Genomic DNA, 20,405 nt, shown 5'->3' on the forward strand with positions numbered 1-20,405 from the left:
GAGAGCCTGTATTACAGTAATTGGATTGGAGCTTGCTGAGTTGATATGGCAGCCAATGTAATAGGCAGTTTCAGGCTAATCTCTGCAGTGGAGAATTACAGCTTTGAGCTGTTTGCTTTTTCACCCAACATTAAGTCGTTGTAGGTTGCTGTGTCAGAAGAGTGAGACAGGATTACTGGAAGCATTAGGCAGGATCATTTTCTAGCTAAACTTTGATTCTACTTATTTATTTAATCTTTTACTGGAACTGATATTTAGAATTGTTCTTTCTGTACCACAAAATACAGACTCAGAACATCTGACTATACTGCCTGTCTATTTAAAAATCTTGGTTGGGCTTCTCTGTGGTAGTTTTGTGGGTAGAAATTTATCTTCCTGAAGTTCTTCTAGTATGATTTTAAATCCCCAGTGGACTTAAATGTCCAAATACAAGCAAAAAATATTACTATTTTTTACTCTTACTCAATATGAGTATCAGAAAGTGAAATAGAGATACTCCTCTGGGAGTTTATTTCCCTTATGAAGGCAGAAGAGTTTCTTTTCAGAGAGGACAAAAGTGTTTAGAGTACAAAGAGGGGTTTTTTGCAGTGATGTATTGTGATGTATTTCCTTTTTTTTTTTCGTTTTTTCCTTCTGTGTTCCTATGGGTGGATTCCACTATTCCCCTGTATTCCTTCCAGTTACAGAAACTAATTGGAAGAACTCTGGAAGAACTCTCATTGTTTAGCCATTACATTTTACCTTCTATCTGAACTTCTTTGTAATCTCTCAGGTGTTCCACCCACAGTTGGAGGAACAATTTACGAGATTTCTTAGAGAAATGCCAGTTGGTATTTATTGGTGAAAGTCTCTTGTTTCATGTTGAATGTTTTTTGTCTTGTTTTCACAAAGAGAATATTTTCTGTCTTAATTCTGTTGTGCCCTGATATTTTAGGTGTTGACATCCATAGTGTCCTTTTCCATATAGAAATAAAAAAAAAACCTAGACCACATTATATGAACTGGAATCAATTAAATCTTGGGTTTAGAATTTCTTCTTTTTGTGACTTATGCAACTAAAAATGGAAGAAAGCAAAAGCTGCTTCTAATGTAAATACTTGCTGAGATCAGCTTTTCTGGGAAGTCTTGAAAGGATGGATTGGAGCACACTGCTTTGCAATAATGTACTAATGCCAGGAAAGTAAAAGAAATTAACCTGTGTCACCGTGAAATTGTCCTTGAGCCACCTGGGTAGTAAAAGCTATTATACAAAGCTTCTTAGAAAAGAAAAGTTCAAAGTTCTGTGATGAAGAATACCTGCTAATTGACTAAGGTTGGATTAGTAATTCGTCTTTTGTTTTTCAAAGGTCAAATCCTTTTGGTAATAGTTTTAGAATAGCTTAACTGTTAACTAAAGTGGATGGTAAAGTTTACAGCTCCATGTTTATTGTTTCATTTCTATAAGGTATTCCAGTTGTTAGTGTCTGAGGTTTTGACATACAAAGATCAACAAGTGATTAAGAAAGAGACACTGGGTAGGATTCTTGAGAACTGATGAAGAAAAGTGAGAGAAGTAAGAAGGTATATAAGCAGCAGTATGAAGAAACAAGAGAGGATGCCTCAGTGAGGAAAGGTGTAAGTGGTGAATGTGATAAGATATTCCTGTGATGGAAGCAAGGAGCAACTAAAGACTTTGACTAGAAAAGAGCTATTCTGGGATGTACACTAAGGTGGAGGAATTGAAAAAAAATGGATAAATTAAATGTAGTAAAAATTAGCCCAATCACTTCAGATAATATAGCATCCATTGAAATATGTTTTCAAATTGAAGAATGAAGAAAACCAAATGTTTGGAAATAGTCTGTTCAATACTAAAATCAGTGCCACAAGAGAAGGTAATAAATTCTCAGCAGCATATGGTTCTGATTGAAGCTAGTCATCCTTCCCATTCACCATCTGGGCAGAAAATTGCTGGGAACACTTGCCAATTTTCTTCAATTCATAAGACAACCTCTGGTATTATGCCTTCCTTTATCTCTGTAAATACTGATATATAATAGATTTACTGGCACAGAACTCACCTGTATTGGAGTATGGTCTCTGTAATTACAGGGTATTTGACTTTAGATTAAACATTTATAAAGCCATATTACCAAAGAACAGAAACCTAATTGAATGTTTAGGTTACCATTGTTGATGGTGTTTTCTGATACCATCAGAAGTTTACACACTGCAGAGTTCAGTACCTCGCTGCAGGTTATATTCATATATGCAAGTTTGGCAATAGTTTATCTCCACTAAAATGCACTCGGTTTAAATTTGATCATAGTAATTTGGTTTGAGTCATAAATTACCAGGGAATTTGAATTGAATGGTTTTGATACTGGGAACTAAGGAAGACATTATAAAGCAATAAAAAAGAATAGCCTTTTGTATTCAGAATGTTCTACAAGTATTAAAGGCCCATAAGGTTCAGGATGACCTAAAGAGAGGGTTTTATGTCTGGGATATTCTGTTTACATTCTCTTTGCCTCATTTCTAGTTACAGTCTCCTTAATTAGACTTACTTGTGATCCTTTATGAATTGCTAGAAACCCATCTGAAAATGGCCAAGTCAAAATAACGTGGTCAAGAATTAATCCAGCTTTTTGTAGTTACATTTTTGTGACAGTTTTCACTGAGGTCATAAAAAAGTCAGTAGTTTCCTTCAGGTAGAATTCTGTTCCATCAGTATTCTGTCTATATCTTCATCCATTGCAGTTTGAGTAGCTGAGTACTGGATGTCGGTTCTTGCAAAATGTTTTATTGTCACCTATGGAAGTTTTCCAAAGAAATACGAAAATCACTTTTCTGTTTTTATGGCCAATTTTGTATATGGATTCTTTTGTGAATCCTGGGATATTGTTGGGTGTCCAGTGTCTAAGAACGTGACTTTTGAGCAGTGCTTAACTGCATAGAGAAACAAGTTACTCTAAAATGGGCCTGCTGTATGTATTCCACAGGCTACTCCATTTTTTTGTATCATCTTGCAGTATTTCCTCTGAAGTATATAGGTGCAACTTTTAAAAATTTTCTGAATACTGTTATAATTAAAGGTACCATCTGCAGAATTTATGGAGATAGTTGCATATAAAGAGTCCTTGAGATGTCTCTTCAATGTATTTTAAGAATCAACTACATTGTCAGTGAGGAAAATACTAAATTTTTTGCCAGAAGAGAGTAACTGTTTGCAGCAAGAAAATGATGTTGGACATAGTTAATATAATGTGTGCAAAACACCTGTGAGGGTGTTACAAATACCTGTTTCAAATTCCATGAAGCATTGAGAGAACTGATAAATAGCCTTCTTGGCATTATCCTGTCAAAAGATTTTGTGTTGCTAAGAGTGTGTAGTAAGAATTTTTTGAAATTACTTCCTTTCAAACTGGACTCCTGTAGCTCAAATGAGCTATGTAAAACCTAATTATTTTTGCTGATGAAAGAAGAATTGAAGCATACAGAATAGGTGGCTTGATAATGGAAGAAACTGGATTTTGAAATAAAGTTGGTCAGGTCTTAGGAAGTAACATAGCTGCTTGGAGGGCAAGATGACTGCCTGTAAAATGTTGACTACTTGTAATGTTACAGATTCTGATAGTGAAAGAATAACATGAAGTCTTACAGTCTAGGGTCTAATACGTGAGCTCATAGGATTTAATTCTCTTTAACTGTTTTTTAGCAGGATTTGGATGAGCCCCTTAGCACAGGAGATGGTGCATTTAACGGGAGTTCATTTGGCCATCTTTCTGTCCTTAGAATCATAGAATCCCTTGCCAAAAACTTGTTCCTTTGAAAATAAACCTGACAAAACTCAATATAAAATTGAGACAGATTTAATGTGAGGCTGGCTAACATGTTAAGTGAATTTTGGACAAGTTTTGTTATGTGCACATCATTTTTGCCAACTTAGTTGTAACTCACAGTTGTACTTCTCAAGTTTTTTCAAGTGCACTTAGTCCATGATAGTGCACCTTATATACATAATTTGCATCTTTTCCCAGGAACATTCTCAAACCTGATACAGTTTATGTAGTTCATCAAGATACACTGTGTTTCATTCAGGTGTCTGCCATGGCACATTTATGCTCAGTTTGTTAAGGATTTGTTCCTTTAATTCCTCTACTTCATTAGATCACAATATTTGAGTCATTGTCCATTTGTCTTCCCTTGGTTTCCACAGAAACTGAAGGATGAGTGCTTGTTTAAAGTTCTAGTAAACATCAAAAGTCTTGCATGTATGAAGATGGTGTTCTGTACAAGATTGTGTTCTTAAGCCAACAAAGTTACTAATTAGGTAAAATGGATATATCAGAGACAAGTTCCTTTCATGGTATTTCTTAGTTATTTTTTTAAAAACAAAAATAAATCCCACAAAATTACATTAAATTTCCAAAATATTGTTCTGCACTGGTTGTTTGAAGATTTTGTCGTGTAATTGTAGTGTTTCTGTGATCATAGTTCAACAGCAAAATGACTTTATTAAAGCTGGGATTTCAAGCAAGTGAAGGCAACTATTGCTGTACGTATGCTCTTATCAAATTCACGTATACCTTGGTGTTTTCAAATACTGTAAAATGGAAAATGTCTTGTTTAGTATTTTTAGAGTGCCATCATTGTAAATATTTTAATATTTTATTTTAGCCAGAAAATGAAATTTCCACCACAGTAGAAGATTACAGTTCTGAGGTAAGACTGGAGTAATGCTTTTCCTAGCTTTTCTTTCAACCTTTTCTGTTACATGTTTGCTGCGATGCTGTGCATTGTTTTTCAAAAGGAGAAGGAAAGAAAGAGCAGATGTGATATTATGGACAAATCTGTTGTGTGTTATTGCTGGTATGATCAATGTACCATTAAAATAATCATTATGGCAACTCCATAACGGGATGGCTACTGTAATAAATATTGCAGTATATACATAAACTGTTGTAGCAATGTCATCCTTAAGGTCGTATTAATGCTTTGTATTCCCATGGGAGTAGTGGCTGTGCATAATCTCTACTAATTTTCTGGGAGAGACTATTTAACAAGTCGATTACATTTTAATGAGTTTCAGAGCAGCCTCAGTGACTGGCTGAGTGTCAGTCTGCTGGTGGGAGATGATGAGTGATTTCCTGTGCATCTCTTCTTGTTTGGCTCATTTGTTTTCTTTCACTTATTAAGCTTACTGTATCTCAGTTCATGAATTTTAGTTGCTTTTGCCTCTCCAGTTCTCTCCTCCACCCTACTGGTGGGAGAGTGGAGTGACTGGAGTGGGGGCTTAGCTGCCAGCCAGAGTCAGCCCACACATTGGCACCTACAGCTCATCTCTGTCACACTGAAGGGTGGTTGTGTGTGTGGAACTTGGGTCCGGTCAGATAAAGCAGTTATGTTTGTAAGGGGTGAACTACCTCACGCATAAGTATCGGTCAAGAACATGCCAGCAAGAAATAGCCATGGAACATCTGAATACAGTGGAATTGGTTTTAGTTTGAAAATCTAATTTTTCATGTCTCAAATGATCACTTGGTGTAGGGACAGTCTGAGTTTTATTTTGCAGTTCTCTGTGCTAAAAGCTTTATATCAAATACACCCAGAATCTTAAGCTTGGCAACAAGTAAGAGGGGATGAAGTAAATCAAATTAATCTCATTGCTGTTTGCCATTAAGAGTGTAGCAGACATACTTTTGAAAGACTGCCATGGCCATAGTGCACCTTTTTAGAATATGCACATCACCATGGTATGTGGTTACTTTTAAATGGAATTTGCAGTATGTGAAGAATGTACCCTTGAAAACAGTTGACGGTGTCATTGGTATACATGTATTTTGACAAGTGAGACATATTACATATATAATGAAATATGGATGAAAATGTGATCCTACTTCTGAGGTGGTAGGAAGCAGTGCTGGAGACTGATTTTAAAAGCTGAAGATAGCATGTCTGCACAGGGCAACAGGATACACAAAACATCTGGTATAATGCCTCATGGTAATTGTGGATGTGTTCTGATTTTAGTGTTTTGGGTTTCAATTTCAGTTGAATTTAAAGGTCTGATTTTAACGTGAAGTTTCACATCTAAACACTTTATTCTTCAAAGATTTCCACAGATAACCTGCAGAGGATATTAGGGAGCAATTTTTGAGATACTGAAGACATAGAAGAATAGAATTACAGTCTGAATATTCCTTAAAAAAATTACAGATTCCCTATAAAATGCAATGACAGATGCATTACTAGGCAGTTCTTATTCCTGCAGAAAGACTTTACCTTGCTGAGAGTTATTTCCTAAGATGTAAATAGGTGACAGAAAACTCATGAGTAGTAGCATGATACTGGGTCTGGTAAAGAACAAGCTCAAGCAGTCAGATTTGCCATCTTTTCTAAAAAACACTTTTTAATTCCAGTTCATTGTAATTAGATAGTATTTGAAATGGGGAGACATCACATTTAGGAATGCAGATATTTTAGGAGCTGATTTTTCAATATGTTTCATATCAGCTGTAATGTTACTTTTTTTATTAAAAGCTCTGCTTCCATTCATGGATACACTGTAAATAAAATGATCTGAAGCCTTTTCAGTTGAAGAAGATGATAATAAATTAAACTTTGTCTGTAGCAGCATAATTATGCAAATATATAAAATATTGTGCTTATTTTTTTTCAAATACATAATTTTCTTTTTCAGAATGCTAAGAAAAGCCATATTTGAAGAGAGATAGGCCTGTTGATCCATCTTTTTCCTTATAGATGAGAACATCTGTATTATTTTTAGTGGTTTTGCCAGGAATAAAGTTGAATTGTGGTTGTCATGCTTCAAATAGGTTGTAAATTGTTTGTTATGGTGTCATTGATAAATTAAATCAGATGGTGTTAATTCTTCAGCCCCTTGTCTTGAGGAATTGATAAAATTAAGTGATAAGGTCACCCTCTTTAGTAGACTTACCAGACACAGAATTAAAAGGCAATACAGTTATTTAAGCAAAAGTGAGGGTATGCTTATATAAGAATTCTTGTATTGAAGGAAATTTGTTGTAAATACAGTCTTTTGTTCAGTTTTGCTTGGCCACCTTTCTAATACCTGCACTATCGAGGTAGTAGCCGACTGAAGACTGGTAAAAAATCTTTCATGTGACCAATTTGTCTTTTGGGACAAATTCCTCAATGTGAGCAACAATGACACCTACCTACATAGTCTTAAACTATAATGGTGATTAGCTATTTAGGGTTATGGTTTGAACTCAGAACTAAGGGAAGTTAGGCTTTTTCCAACAGTTGGAATTTTGGGGGATTTTATAACTGTGTAAGGTAAAGTTGCCCCCACACATTTTCCATATGCTTCAGTTTTATGGTATAACTGAAAAGCTGTTCCACCTGATTTTTTTCTTCTCTTCTTGTATCTCCTTCCAATTTGCAAAATAGATCTCTGAGAAGATGGTTAATACAAAGTCTGGAAATTTGTTTGTTTTTATATTTTTTCATGAAATTCTGTACCTCAATCTTAACTACTGCATAAAGAAACCTGTTGCTGTTCTGTTAGTATATAGAAAAATGTGTTAAGCCATGATATTTTAAAAAGTCATTCATAGTTCTCCTTCAGGAGTTACTAATCTTAATTACAGGATTATAACTATTTCATCACAAACTGAAAATGGCTTTTGTTTATGGAGTATAAACCCTCCCCAGCAAAACCCCCAAAATACGCTGAAATTCATTTTCCCAAGTTGGCCTAATTGCTAATTTTAGCTCAGTTTCACGTAGTCAGTTGTGACATAACTGAAAAATTGAGGAGAGGCTAGGAACATTGGCAAGCAGTGTTCAAGGTCTAAATACTAATTTTTAGGAAGGAATCAGGTGTCCGAAATGTATAAGAAAGAGTGGAGGAAGAAAGAAAACATGAGATAGACTTGCTAATCTGTTTCAGATACTTCTGAATGTTTCTACTACCAAATCAAACAAGTCTTCTAAGCAGAGCAGTATGTATTGATTTATGCTGAGCATCAATTTATTATTTGTAGAGGAAAATCTCTATAGTAATGGTATTAATGTTGTAAGTAGATACACATTATATATTATTACTGGTATTTTTGAGATACAATTTCAGGTCTTCCAAGGTCTAAGGAACATTAAATAGGGTAGAGTAATTTCATAGATGTAATCCTGACCTCTGGTGGCATTTGTCATGAATCACTGCCTTAATTCAGTGGTGGAAGTTGGTTTTCCTTGTATTTCTCAGAAAGAAGATTCCTTTCCATTGCCTTAAGCATATGTATTAACTGATGTGATAGAAATGAAACCTTTATTTTTAGCCAATAGACTACAGATTATATTTTACTTTATAATACTAAATAATATTTCTGTGAATTATTTTGAAAATGCAAGGAAGAACAATCAGACAGAATGTCCTTTGGAAGACTTCCATAACCTTCACTTGTTTCATACAATTATTCACCAAAACTGTGACTGCTGAGTAATGTATTGTAAAATTTAATCTATTCTTATTTGTGATTATTTGCTCATACAATTTTATCCAGAGCTCTTGTTACTTCTTGGTTCAATTGTGTTCAAATGGTATGTGGTTTGATTCTTTCAATGTTTAATTGTTTCCTGGGGTATGTAACTAAGCACATCATAACTAATTAAGGCATAAGACTGTTTCAGTTTTAAAGGTGAACTGCAAAGCTTTTAAAGAAGAAATAATAAGAATCTACATTAAGAGCATTTACAGATTTGCAGAAGATCTCTAAATGAATAAATCACTGGGACTGTAAGTCAAAATGGAGTCATGCAAGCCTTGTTTAGCCATCTATTAACACTCAAGTTGGCATCTGAGCTATTGAATTCTTATATTTCAGATAAGTGGAAAATTAATTTTGAATTAAGATATTTTGAAGCTAATAACACATTGCTAACTGTCTTTCTGCTCTTACAGAGCAGAATTTGTCATGCCAGGAGTTGCCAGGCTGCTCCCAAGGTTTCCCTCAACACAGCACCCTGCTATAGCTGTCTGGGGTTTTTTCAGAGATTGCAGTGCAATTTTTTGTCTTGTCATGTTTCCACTTGCACTTTGCCAGAGGATATAAGACTTTTGAAAGAAGAAGGTATCAGATGAGAAACAGTATGGAGTACCATGTTACTGTGTGCATCACTTATGTGATGTTGAAGAGTTATGCTCCCATGAAATGTAGCAGGATTTCTGACGTTCCAGACAGTTGATTTGAATGAGTGTAGCAAAATCCCTTTTATAAATAGTTAAAGGTCTTTTGTAGAATTTTCAGCTGCTGAGCAGTCTGGAACAGCTAATGAGATAAGACTTTTGTGCCTTTCCTATTAGCTCTTGTTATAAAGTGTCTTTGATAGTCACACATAGCCATGATTCATGGGAGGAGAAGTGTATCCACTGTGGTAGATTACAAAGATTGTACACTGCATCTTTTTCAGTTAAGCCTAAGTAAAATCGGTGTTACAAAGGGGAAAGGAAGGATTTCATAGTAGTTTATATTAAACTGCTACTGTTATTAATCTGGGACGTGTGCCGAAATCTGAATAAAGATGTTGGTGCCAAGCGCTGTGTAGACATTTGTGTGCCTGAACGTAGAGCAAACATCTGGCAATACACAACTGATATATAGTGCCTCTGTGAGTTGCCTGGACTGCTGTTAACTGCAATTTTCTTTATTCCTGCTAAACTAAGGTAGTAATCTCTGTGGTGGCTTCTTTTTACTGAGAAAATCAGAAATTGAAAGGGCACTGTGTCAGCTCTGCAAATTCTCTAATGCAGATTTATTCATTTGCCTAATACAAATTCAATGACTGTATTGATCCCATTTATAACAGTGTACTTATTGATTTACTCAGGCATGATAGTTATTTGTAAGTAAGCCCTGATCTAGGCTATGGCAGACATCTGAGCAGTACAGTTTCTTTTTTTTCATTTAAATATAGTATTTGGGTCTGAAATACTATGATGCCTTTCCATTTCTAGTACCATTATTTTTGTTTCAGGCTCTGATGTAATAACGAGCTCTGAGGAGAAATGCAGCTGTTCTTGCTTTCTCATTTTTGATCATTGAGTCTACTGTTTTAAAAGCCTGCTTGTTTGGTTGTTACTCATGTGTACACAGCATGTCCTTTTCATTTGGATTTTTTTTTTTTTTTAATCTATAACTGCTACTTTGGCTTGTGCTTGCCTTTTGGAGATTTGCTGGTTTAGGTTTGTACAGTCAGTAGAACCAAAATTCTCATAGAAGCTGAAAGGACTTGCAGTGTTAGGTGAGTGAAAGAGGATTTATTTTCAAATGTCCTAAGTCAAATGTATAATTTCTGCTCTTTTGCAATTTCATAAAATTCCTTCAAATTGGTGATGAAAGTCTATGATACTGCTTTTCATCCCCTATCAAGAGATAGGTGACTTTAAGAAAGACTAAGTCTTGTGGTGTATAAAAATCTTTCAGAAAGCATAACTATGTTTAGTAATATATAAAAATATTAAGCATATAATTTAAAATGCAAGAATGCTGTATTTTATTGATTTAAAAGATAAAGCTTTGCATTGACCTTTAAATCTGAATTCCTTTGTTTTCTCTAGATGTTGATTGGTAATAAGGTTTTTGTTTTGAGACAATAGTATTTATTTTTGCAATTTTGGATGTTTTACTTGTTATCTATGCTTATTTTGATGCAATTTGCTATATAGAAAGCTATTTTGTATTTCAAATGAAATAAATCTTTGTAGCATAACAATTCCCATGGGTCTGCAGAAATTGCCACATAAGATTCAAGTACATGGGAAATAGTAATCAAGCATTATTTCAAATAATATATTTAGAAATTGTCTTTATACAGGTAAATGGTTGCAGTTTTGTGACAAGAACAGCTATACCTGCAGACTTAATCAGGGTACAGTATTGCAAAATGACTCAGAATACTAATGGAAAATACTAAACACCTCAATTTGTTTTGAACAAAAACTGTGTTGCTGATTAATACTTTATTTTGCATGCTGTGCTCTGCATCTGCATTGTTTGCTATATTAATATAGTATATCATTAAACTTGAAATGCAAACCAATTTAGTCCATCTATTAAGGCTAAGGTTATAGAGCGCAACTCACAGAAAGGTTTTGTGTCAGTGCTTTTGAGGTGTGAATTATACTAACCAAGGAGGTTACCATGGCAATAAGATCTTTGATGCTCTATTGTATGTTAATATTCTAAGGTGGCATTTGGTACAGAATTTGATGCTTGACTGTATTTACTGTAGTGAAACATAAAAATTGGCATGTAAAGGAACTTGGATTGATTTAGGAAGAAGAATTTGGAGTTGGAGACACTCGCTCAGAGCATGGAATGCAGCAGTCACACACACAGCTAGAGGTGATGGAGAATCAGTTGTCTGGGAAGCAACAAGAGATTGAAGAACTAAGCAGAGAGATAGAAGAAATGAGGGCAGCCTATGGTACAGAAGGATTGCAACAGGTATAATTACCTTATGTTGCTTTCTACTTTTTTTTTGGTTACATGCAAAGATGCAGAGCCTCACTGCAAAGAGCCCACACTAATGGTGGCTGTTCAGAATGCACTCAGTGCACATTATTACACATTATTTCTTTCAATCATATGCCATGTGTTCTATTACTTTGAATGGCATTTCCATTGTGTGTCCTTTTTCTCTGTATTTTGTGACTAAAATTTGAATTGTCTTTGCAGTGAGTTTCTTCAAATTAGAAATGGAAAGACAATATTCTTCAAGAAAAGCCCTAATCCTTCTCTACATTTGCAAAGACTTTAATATCTTCCTGTTTCTCCAAGATCAAAAAAACCCTCAGGTTTTACTCCCCAAGGAATAATATAACTGAACCAAAATATATTTGTATGTCAGACTTCACAGTGTGAAATACAAAAACAACAGTGTCAGAATGGTCTAATTTAAAACACTTAATAATTTGGGTTTACAGGAAAGCATTTCTTACTTTAAAAATACCATTGGATATAAACTTAAGTTTTAAAGTCAAGAATACTCTTCCAATTTAAGCCAGTGGCGCAGTGCACTCAGGTCAGTGCTTTGTTGTTCTTTACATCTTACTTGTCTCTCTCCTTATTTGGATTCAGGTCATGTCACTGTATTTTGCTATTTTTTTGCAAATTACCATAAAATTTAAAAAAAAATTCTCTAATATTCAGTTATTTTTGCATTGCATTATTATTACTATTATTACTATTATTTTATCTGTGATAATAGATGTAATTTTATCCACTATAGCACCAGTTAAGTGGTCGCCCCAGAAAAGGGGGTTTATTATTTCTTTGTTTGGTGTTGAATTTTAATTACTGTGTCTTGTATCTGTTGTGCTAAACATAATAGTCATAATTATAGCATAATAAAATAAATGTTTCTAATGACTGTAACTACTGTTAATTTTTCCTGAAAGAGTAGAAAGTGAAAATGTTTTCATTTTTTAAATGGTTATAATTACACTTTTTAATAGAAAATAAAAATATATTGAAACAAAATTGAGCATTTTCGGGTTTGGAGCTGTGATACAATCATATTTTAATAGTTGCCGTGTATTTTTGTGTGATAGTGGTACAGTGCATAGTATCTCAGTTGAGAAATGCATATGGTTTATTTTTCAGAAGAAACAAAATAATTGTAAAAGGGGAGTGGGGAAGATAGTTGTGTGCATTTGTGTGCCTGTTTGTCAAGAACAGAGATTGAATTTTAGAAGTTGGAAATTATATAACATGATGTGGTTTGGAACTGACATATTTCCTTATTCGATTTCATTGGACAGATGCAAAAGCAAAGGTGTAGCACACTTAAGTTCCTGATCTGTTCCTAATTTTCTCTGCTATAACAAACATTTAGTGTTTCCATTAGCCCTGTGCTTTTGAAGTAGGTGTTGACTCCAGTGTTCTAAAAAGAACTTTATCTGGAAGCATTATCATGTTAACAGCCAACATTCAGCATATAATTCAGTGAAGGTTTTTTTGGGGAACATTGTAAACAAAACAGTTACAGAAGATTACTAGTGGTTTAAAAAAAATTGCAATATGTAGAGGTGAGGCTTCCATTAGCCTTGAATGAGTTCAAACTGAGAAAGAAACTTCATACTGATACATGATTATATAAATGCACAAAAAACTATTGCTAATCAATATTATAGAATATCTGACTGAGTGTAATCCTACAAAAATTAAAACAGTTGGCAAAGAATTTTTTTGTACTCTTATAATTTCTTCATCATTACAAATTACAAACGATTCATCTGTTAAGTATGCTGTGTCCATTTTGCAGCTTGAACTGCTTTTCTCATGTAGTTATGAATGATTTCCCTGGGTTCACAGTGTAGGATACTCTATGGTATCTATTACGTTTTAGTACAATGAATGCTATTTGTTGCATTTTAAGTGAGAATGATATAACTTGCATTTATTGTGGGAAAAGTGTGTGGATATGAGTAGTTGTACAAAAGTGCTGAAACACTATTACTAGATATTCTGGCTTCCTTTATAATGATTTGTTAATGTGGCTGCAATTTTAATTTTAAATTCAAGTTATATTTAACTAATTATCCTTCTTAAAAGTTGAGATTCTCTTATTTGTTAACTATATTTTATGAAGAGATCATGTATTGTTCAATGAGGGGGGAAAACCCTGTTTCTGAAATTTTACAAATAGAGTTTGTGAAAATATAAAAGCTCTACTAGTGAGACACCTTTTAAAACATAGAGTTTAGGGATGACTTATTCTAACTTAACTAAAATTAGCTAGTATTTTTTGACTGTGGTTTTCATGTGCATTAATGATTTCAATTTTATCTTTTACAGCTGCAAGAATTTGAGGCTGCTATCAAGAAAAGAGATGACATAATCACTCAGCTCACTACTAACCTACAGCAGGCACGGAAAGAAAAGGATGAAACCATGAGGGAGTTCTTGGAGCTTACCGAGCAAAGTCAAAAACTGCAAATTCAGTTTCAGCATGTAAGTTATACAGCTACCAACATTTATTTGGGTTTACAATAGGTGTCACTTTGGAGGTTCCATAAATAGCTTCTTCCTGCAGAAAAACTTTTGTGCATTTTTCAAGAATCAGCCTCTTGACATAGATCAGCAGTCATTTTCCTGTAGTTGGACAGAAGTGTTTGCTTTGAAATCAGAATGTCCAGCCATCAGCTTCCATGGGTCACAGCTTCACACTTGTTGTATAAAAGCTTCATTTGTGGTGTTATTAAAAGGTAATTTAAATAACAAAGTGAAGCTTCAGAAAGACATTTCTTCTAAAAAGCCTGGTGATTGAGGTGCCACAGGCACAGAGACTACACCTTACAATGTTGCAACTGAATATCGGTGTATTTCATGTTGCATAAGTACATTATGTAGCTTATTTTGAGCTTCAAGTGGATTATATTCTGAAGCCTGAGATTTTATTATTAAAAACTCGGATTATGGGCTCCATAGCTGCAGTTAGTTAGTTTTACTATATACTGATGTATCTGAGACATTACTGTCCTGTGTTAGTTCACCATGAATATTTAATTAATATGAAATATCTTTTTATTGGTTGGCCATCCCAAATGAATAAGGATGTTTGATGAGTAAGGATATTTCCTCCAAAAGAACTTAGAAATCTTTGGGTTTCTGATGTGGAAGAAGAAAGTAAAGATCACTGTTTCTGTATGTAGCACAAGCTGTTTCTGAAAAACCTGATGTATTTTAGGTTTTATTTCTTTAAAATTCAAGTTGCAGGCAAGTGAAGCCCTAAGGAACAGCAGCCATAGTTGCACAGCTGCTGATTTATTGCAAGCCAAGCAACAGATACTTTCGCATCAACAACAGCTGGAAGAACAAGAATGTCTGCTTAAGAATTATGAAAAAAAGAAGGAAGAATTTGAAGAGCAGATTACACATCTGCAAGAGAAAATCGCGACATATGAAATGGTATGTCCCTTATTATAAAGATCTCTTTTCCTAAATAGTTTTCAGGATTTTGTAATTCCTTTGAAATAAATAAAGCCAAAGCACAGGTAATGAGTGTGCTGCATAAAATGCATACAATGATTTTAAGTTTGTGACAGTTTCTGTTAACTAACACATAATATGTAAATAACTTAAAACTGAAAATTTTATGTCAGTATTATGTAGCATTTTTAAAAAGTTGTGGAAATACTTAGAGCAAACTATGAAACTATGTTTCATATGTTAAAATGCCTTCAATAAACATTATTTTAGAAAAAAAATTAATTACATGCTTGAACATTCTTTGCATTAAGCAAAAAATGATTTTTTTTCCTTTGTGTACTTTTTAAATTATCCTTTGTGGAAAACATTTTAAAACCATCTGAAAATTTAAATATTATTAAAAGTGATAGAGACACTGGGGGTTGCAAAGAATAGGGGAGAGGCGTGATGACATGGGTGGGGTAGGAGTTCTCAGTTATTCCAAGGGTACAGGAAACCTCCAGATGAGGTCAACAAATAATTTATATTTATGTTTTATAACTAAAGCCTCTCTAGCCTTCTAAGGAGGACTAAGTAGCTAAGTCTGTAAATGTTCTTACATGTTCAGATAATTAGCTAAAAATAAGAACACTTTTTTCCTCATTTTTTAAAGGAAAAACAGAAAAAAGAGGGAGACGATTTGAGTAAATTACAAGAAAAAGAAGCATTAGTTGAAGAGTTGGAAGCAAAACTTGGAGAAGAGGAAAAAAATTCATTTCAGCTAAAGGAAAAACTATCAGATGTCAACAAATTACTTGAAGAATTGAAAGAAGAGATTTCACTAAGGAACCAGCAGATAAGTAACATGAAAGTTGAACTTACCACCTACAAACAGAAAGAAAGACAATGTTCTGATGAAATAAAACAATTAATGGGAACTGTGGAAGAACTGCAAAAACGATGTCATAAAGACAGCCAGTCTGAAGCTGACATTGTGCAAAGAATGGAATTAGAAACACAAAGGAGACTGGCACAACTTCAGGCTGAATTAGATGAAATGCACGGCCAGCAGATTGTACAAATGAAGCAAGAATTAATTAAGCAGCATGCGGTGGAAATAGAACGGCGTCTTTTGCAACAGAAAGTAGAATTGGAGCAAACTTCAAGTCTGTGTTTTAATGAGAATGTTAATAAAGATCAAATGCATTTAATGAATATTAAAATTAATGAATTGAATGTAAAATTGCAGGATGCTGATAAGGAAATGGAAAAAATGAAGCGAGAATTGTCACAACAGATGGAAGTTTCTGCAACAGAGAAATCTCTTCAACAAACTAGAATTGAAGATCTTCTTCAAGAACTGAATTTTTCAAGAGAGCAGGTTCAAAGAGCCAAGCAAACTATAGTGGATATGGAATGTAGATTAAATGAAGCTGAAAAATACCAGTTTGTGATTGAAGATTTAAAAACTCAGCTGGCTTCTGCCTCTGAATTTAAGAAGGATTTGGAATTAAAACATGAGGCAGAAATCACAAATTACAAAATAAAACTTGAAATGCTAGAAAGGGAGAAGGATGCAGTTTTGGACAGGATGGCAGAATCTCAAGAGGCAGAATTAGAGAGGCTGAGGACAAATCTTCTGTTTAGTCATGAAGAGGAACTTTCCAGGCTTAAAGAAGACTTAGAAAAAGAGCACATGGTGAACATGGAAAGCCTTAAACACAACTTGAATATGCACCATAAACAGCAGTTAGATGAAGTACAAAATAAAATGAGTCAAGAGATAGAGGCCATGCAATATGAAAAGGACAACTTAATCACAAAGCAAAATCAGTTGATTTTAGAGATTACGAACCTGAAAGATTTACAGCAGTCTATTGTAAATTCTAAATCTGAAGAAATGACACTTCAAATCCATGAACTGGAGAAGGAGATTGCAGTGCTTAGGCAAGAGGAAAAAGAGAAGGGTACCCTTGAACAAGAAATACAAGAGCTGCAGCTTAAAACTGAGTTGATGCAGGAACAAATGAGGGAGAGAGAAGATACCCTTCAAAAAAAATGTTCAGAACTAGAAACACAAAATAATGTTATTAAGGGGGAAAATGAAGCTTTAAAAGAGAAATTAAAAAATATGTTGGTAGGCTCTGAAGAAAACATACTTTGTAACAGTAGTGTTAGCTCTAAGACAGAAATTTTGGACTTGCAGAAAAGAATAGAAAAGCTGATTACTGAAAATGAGCAACTTAAAAACCAGAACAGTATCCTCCAAGAGGATACTGAAAGGCAGAAGAGTGCCTTTTCATTGACCGAGAAAAAACTTGAAGCTAGCTATAGAGAACTACAGAAAGAATGTGCAAGTCTTCTGAGGGCAAAAACTGAGTTAGAAGAGAACAAGAAAAAGCAGGAAGCTGAATATGAAAGCAAACTCAAAGCTTTGAATGAAAAAATCTGCCACTTACAAAGCAATAGACCAGTTTTATTTCAAACTAAAGCTGGTCTTGAAGGGAGTAAAGAAGTGAAGGTGTCCAGGGAAGACATATTTGAGGCTGGAGAAGTTGTTGAGAAAGATGCAACAGAACTTATGGAAAAGCTTCAGGTTACTCAGCGTGAGAAGGTGGAATTATCCCTGAGACTTTCTGATCTCTCTGAACAGTTAAAGTCAAAGGATAATGAAATCTGTCTTTTAAATGAGAAAGTCAAATCCTTAAAAGATGAGAAAGAGCAAATTCTAGTAAAGTGTAAAGAACTAGAAGTCACAATTAGTCATGTTCAGAGAACAAATAGTAGTAGTAATGACTCTAAGAAAAAATGCTCTAAAGGAAAATCTCTAAAGACTGCTACTCCAGTGTCTGAAGGTAGGAAAAAACCCTCTCGTTCAAGGAATAAAGCTGATGAAGGAATAAATTCAAGAGGTAATCTAAGTTCTGGTAAAGACTGCAGCCATGAGGTAACAAAAAGGAAGGAGGTCCAGCAAGTGGTGAAACCAGAACAGCAGTCTGTTGTGGAACATTTGCATGGGATGCCAGACAGACTGACAGAGGAAACATCATTAACAGCCATTACACAAAATGAAAATAACCTTCAGCAGCAAGTGGATGCCTTAAAATCAGAACAGGTACGTGATGTAAAACAGTATAGAAAATACTTGAACTATGAAAGTTTGTAGGAGCTTACACTTGAAAATTTGCATCATATTTTTTCCAATTGGCTGCTTTGAAGTATAGGTTTGTGTGTGTCAATGGTTGAAAGAGGTTACATGAATGACCAGAATTACAAGCATAGTCAATGTGTATGAGGATGATTTTTGTATGAAAAAAAATACTCTTCCCTTGCATTTAATTAAATCAATAGCAACAACAAAAAGGTAAGAAGACTACCAGAGCAGTTCATATTTTGATGCAGCATTTCACTTACTTAAGGGGAACACTTATTTTGTGACATAATTTTTTATTCCATGATTATTTTTTCAGTTCTCTAAGTACTCATTCAAACAGTATAAAAATAATGAAACTTCATCAGTCACCTTTGCCCAAAGTTTTGAACTATCAAACTTGTGAAATACTAAAATTACATTATCAAATTTTTTAATGTTTATGTGGTTATCACTTTTTAAGAAATGTATCTGGATGTGGAAATCAGAATCCATATAGTGTGATTCCAACTATTCTCTTAAGTTTTGCTGGGGCAATTTTGCTTGTATTTCTTGGTATTGTAAATTAATTGTAGGTAACATGGAAAGAATTCTTATTTGTCAATATAAATAGCTAAGTATTGAGTTACCAGTATTTAATTAGGCAGTGGAATCATAAATCTGTATTTAAATTTATATACACTGGTAAAGCTCAATAGCAGGCTGCAAGATGTATGCAACTAAGTGTTCTGTGGAAATAGATGTTAAGCAGACCTCTACTATTTTTTAAACTTTTTTTTTATGTTACAAAAGTCAACCTAACAGTGAACTAATACCACCAACTGCTTAATATTGCATTGTAGTTCATTCACTTCATAAGTGAAATCACAAGCAAAAGCCACACTGGAAACAGTTACGAGATATTAAAAAACGCTTAAGCTTTTTTATGGTTTGATTTAGGCCTGTTTGTTTGATTGTTTGTTTTTAATAAGATTGTGATAAGGGTCATATAATTTCCTGCCATACTACTAAAAATCATTTTGGTCCAGAAGTGTCTAAAAACCTTTTCAAACTTCAGCTCTAAGTAGGTCCCTGTTGTCATATCCCAAACATCCTTCTTCTTTAGCAGTAATATCCCCAAAGTGCAGACTGGAACTACAAGCCTTGGAAGTCAATGTTTTTAAGGTCTGCTAATAATGCGTTCTTTTCTCTGTGTTTAGAGTACACTTTCTTAACTACTTTGTTAGTAATGATAATGCTCTTGCTTCACTGCGTTAAAATTCATTGGGATTTTATTGCTGCAAAATAGGAATTGCAGTGTATTGAGTTTTGTTGATTTTAATTTTTTATTCTAAGGTGAAGAAGTGTCTTACTATTTTGTTAAAACTCAAATTTCCAAACTATGTATATTTAAATTTACCTTATGCATGCTATATATGCAGCATTCCATTCAACACATTATTAATCTCAGAAATTTCTAAAGATAGGTTTTTCTATTTTCTTGTTTCTCACTATTTTAAATTGTGTCTTTATATTCAAAGACTGATTTACAACTACAAATGGAAGCGCAGCGGATTTGCCTATCCCTGGTTTATTCAGCTCATGTAGACCAGGTTTGTGAGTCCTTGAAGGCAGAAAAAGAGAGTGCACTTTGCAGTCTTAAAGAGGAACTTGTTCATCATCATATGCAAGAGATGACTGATCTTAAAAGAATGCATCAGCTAGAACTCCAGACCCTGAAATTTCAACAACCAGGTAACTTGACCGAAATTATGAAACTGAAACTCTGTATGAAAAACAGTGTCTTAAAAAGCCCCAACCAAACAAGCACAAGAATTTGTGCATCTAGCTGTCCAATAACTTGTTTTTATAGAATATTTCAAAGTATTTTTTCAAGAAATTGTTTACCCAGTACATGCAATCTGTTACTGAGGTAACTTGAAAAAGACAGTATATAAAAAAATAAGGAATTACAACTCCTTGCTTGCCATTTATATTAGCTCAATTAATTGTGAAGAACAATATAGTAGATTCACCTATAAGTAAAATAGTAAGCACGTTCACCAGCAAAATGTTTCTGGACTTGTTCCTTTTTCTTTTCTTTGTATTGCTGCATTGACTCCCTGCATGCTTTAAGTAAACTTTGATACTACTTTTTGCCCCAATGAGCTTTTATGTTATCATGATGATTTTCTCTCCCACCATGTTTTGCCCTTGTTTAATTTTTTTGCATAAGTTCTTCTCCCTCCACTAAGTATTTGTACACTTTTATCTTTCTGGAGGGCACTAAAACACAAAACCCTTTCTTATCTCTTGCTCCTCTAGAACCTGCAGCTCAA

General features: G+C 34.1%; 1 protein-coding gene across 1 annotated transcript in view; it reads left to right on the forward strand.

Annotated features, from left to right (window-relative positions):
• The window catches only part of AKAP9 (A-kinase anchoring protein 9), a 101,767-nt gene that overhangs the window by 26,750 nt on the left and 54,612 nt on the right, over positions 1–20,405 (forward strand). The window contains exons 3-9 of the mRNA XM_083871724.1: positions 4,660–4,704; positions 10,840–10,893; positions 11,301–11,471; positions 13,824–13,979; positions 14,739–14,936; positions 15,610–18,051; positions 19,608–19,821. Of these exons, the coding sequence (XP_083727850.1) occupies positions 4,660–4,704; positions 10,840–10,893; positions 11,301–11,471; positions 13,824–13,979; positions 14,739–14,936; positions 15,610–18,051; positions 19,608–19,821 (3,280 nt within the window). The remainder of the gene's footprint in view (positions 1–4,659; positions 4,705–10,839; positions 10,894–11,300; positions 11,472–13,823; positions 13,980–14,738; positions 14,937–15,609; positions 18,052–19,607; positions 19,822–20,405) is intronic.

The sequence above is a fragment of the Zosterops lateralis genome, assembly GCF_965231275.1.
Source record: "Zosterops lateralis genome assembly, chromosome: 1".
Taxonomy (NCBI): domain Eukaryota; kingdom Metazoa; phylum Chordata; class Aves; order Passeriformes; family Zosteropidae; genus Zosterops; species Zosterops lateralis.